Raw genomic sequence first — 2,033 nt, forward strand, 5'->3', positions numbered from 1 at the left:
AAGATGGCCGCCGTATTTCCTGCGCCGGAGCGGCCCAGGAGGCGTCTATGCTTATATTATGTCTATGGTCCATACCAGTAAGTGGCGGTAATGCTACTGAACGTTTATTGCCAACCGCCAATATGAACCATCAAGAAGAAGATCAGACGAGGAAGTATGATGCAGTGGAGTTTGTGGTGAAGGTTGAAACAGTCAAAGTAAGCTAACAGTGTTAAGATAATGAGACCATAGGATTTTACCAGCCTCACCCACCACAGGTTCAGGTAGGTAACGTGTAGAGCTGATTAAAAACTGTAGAAGTTGTTAGACTTGGTAAACAAAGAGCGTAACGGAAACATGACTGCGTATCAATGAGCTAGCACATGTGACACATGAGAGACACACGTAAACTGTCGTAGTGGAGCTCAGTCAGCTATAAATTATCCGAGGAGTCGGATGGTGTTTATCAGGCGGTGTTTGAGATCCACTGTTGTCAGATCAGCTAACAGGGGGGACTTATCGGCGCCCCTTTTCAATATCAGCAAAATAAACGAAAACAAAATAAAAATCAACATTTCCATTTGCTAAATACCAAAATAATGAGAAAAAGAATATGTCACATTTATTTATTAATGTAGAGCGATTATTATCACATTAAACAATGTTTGACCCAAGTAATATAGTTTAAAGGCAATGCTACCAAATACTTAGGAAATATATAACTTATGATTCTGAAGACATTAATAAATCTTTGTTGTATTCTCTCATTATTGTTGCTTTCAGCAAATGCAAATATGTGATTCTAATTAACATTTATAAAACAAGTTTTGTCTGACTTAACTTCTGACAGTGAGAAAAATGTGGATGTGCATTTCTGTAAATGTCTGGTTTCAACTGTATTATACAGCTCTAATATGCTATTTATTTGTACAACACATTCCATCTTCCTCACAGCATAGATTCCTGTAGATTTAGAAGGACTGCTCATCACCACAGTTTTCGTTGTAAAGTCAGCCTTTCCTTATTTTCTTCTGTAATGTTGAGGTATTTGATAAACCCTCAGCCATGGGAATCAGTTTCAATGTTTTCAAGCATTAGCATCTGTTGAATAGAGGAGGCAGATTCGGGTTTACTTCTCACTGCTGACTGACGTACTTTTTTGGGGTTCTGCTTCTATACAGACTGCTGGCTTGTGAAGATTAAGAAAATTTGTTTTTATTTTCCTTTAAAAGCCAAATGCTCTGTTCCGTGTTAAATTTCATTTTAACCTATACCATGGCTGTACAGTTTGCATATTTGGTGAATTTGTCTGATCTTTCTCTCCTAGTTATGGCTGGTTTCTCCAGCTATGCGGTGCGCATGGCAAGGCTGAGCTCCAGAATCTTTGGAGAGGTTGTCCGCCCCACAGACTCTAAATCAATGAAGGTGGTCCAGCTGTTTCAGGAGCCTCCACTGGCCAAGAGGAAGGAGGTGTATGAATGGTATCCTCATCACAAGGTTTACTACGCCATGACCCAGAAGCTCCGGTTCATGGGACTGTTCAGGTAGTCAATTCAATTCAAAAATACTTTATTGATCCCAAAGGAAAAATGATGTTGTTGCAACTCATATTAATTCTAATTCTTCGAAGAGTTATTGTAGATGGTGATGGCTGTTGACAGGAAAGATCTCCTGAAATACATTGGAGCACAATTTGGTGCTCAATATCATCTGTGTTATTTGTTGGGTTTGAATCATTTGTTGCTCTTGGTGGTGATGAATTAAATCACAGATCAGACCTGCCTTTGAGTGTGACTGTATGCCATACTTAATAATAGGAAATGTGAAAAAAGTGGTTTGTTCCAAAAATGTGGATAAAAACAGTGGCGTGTTCAAACAATAGAGGCACCGAATCCTTGCAGTGAGACTCAGGCTTCGTTCACACAGCAGGTCTTGATCAAACCTGGATTTTGGCATGGACTTCCCGGGGCTGGAGCCTGGGCGCTGGCGCTTCAGGGGCCCCGAAAGATGCTTTGTATTTTTGTGAACAAATAAGGCCAGAATGCCTTAATTTT

General features: G+C 39.9%; 1 protein-coding gene across 1 annotated transcript; it reads left to right on the forward strand.

The window, feature by feature from the left end:
* Positions 1-138: 138 nt before the first annotated feature.
* Positions 139-1,547, forward strand: mrps33 (mitochondrial ribosomal protein S33). The gene is made up of 2 exons (XM_007544713.2): positions 139-263; positions 1,307-1,547. Exon 2 carries the CDS (start codon positions 1,309-1,311, stop codon positions 1,525-1,527), a length of 219 nt encoding a protein of 72 aa, XP_007544775.2. The 5' UTR covers positions 139-263; positions 1,307-1,308; the 3' UTR covers positions 1,528-1,547.
* The last annotated feature ends 486 nt before the right edge of the window (positions 1,548-2,033 follow it).

Source organism: Poecilia formosa, unplaced genomic scaffold (assembly GCF_000485575.1).
Source record: "Poecilia formosa unplaced genomic scaffold, Poecilia_formosa-5.1.2 Scaffold1656, whole genome shotgun sequence".
Classification (NCBI taxonomy): Eukaryota; Metazoa; Chordata; class Actinopteri; order Cyprinodontiformes; family Poeciliidae; genus Poecilia; species Poecilia formosa.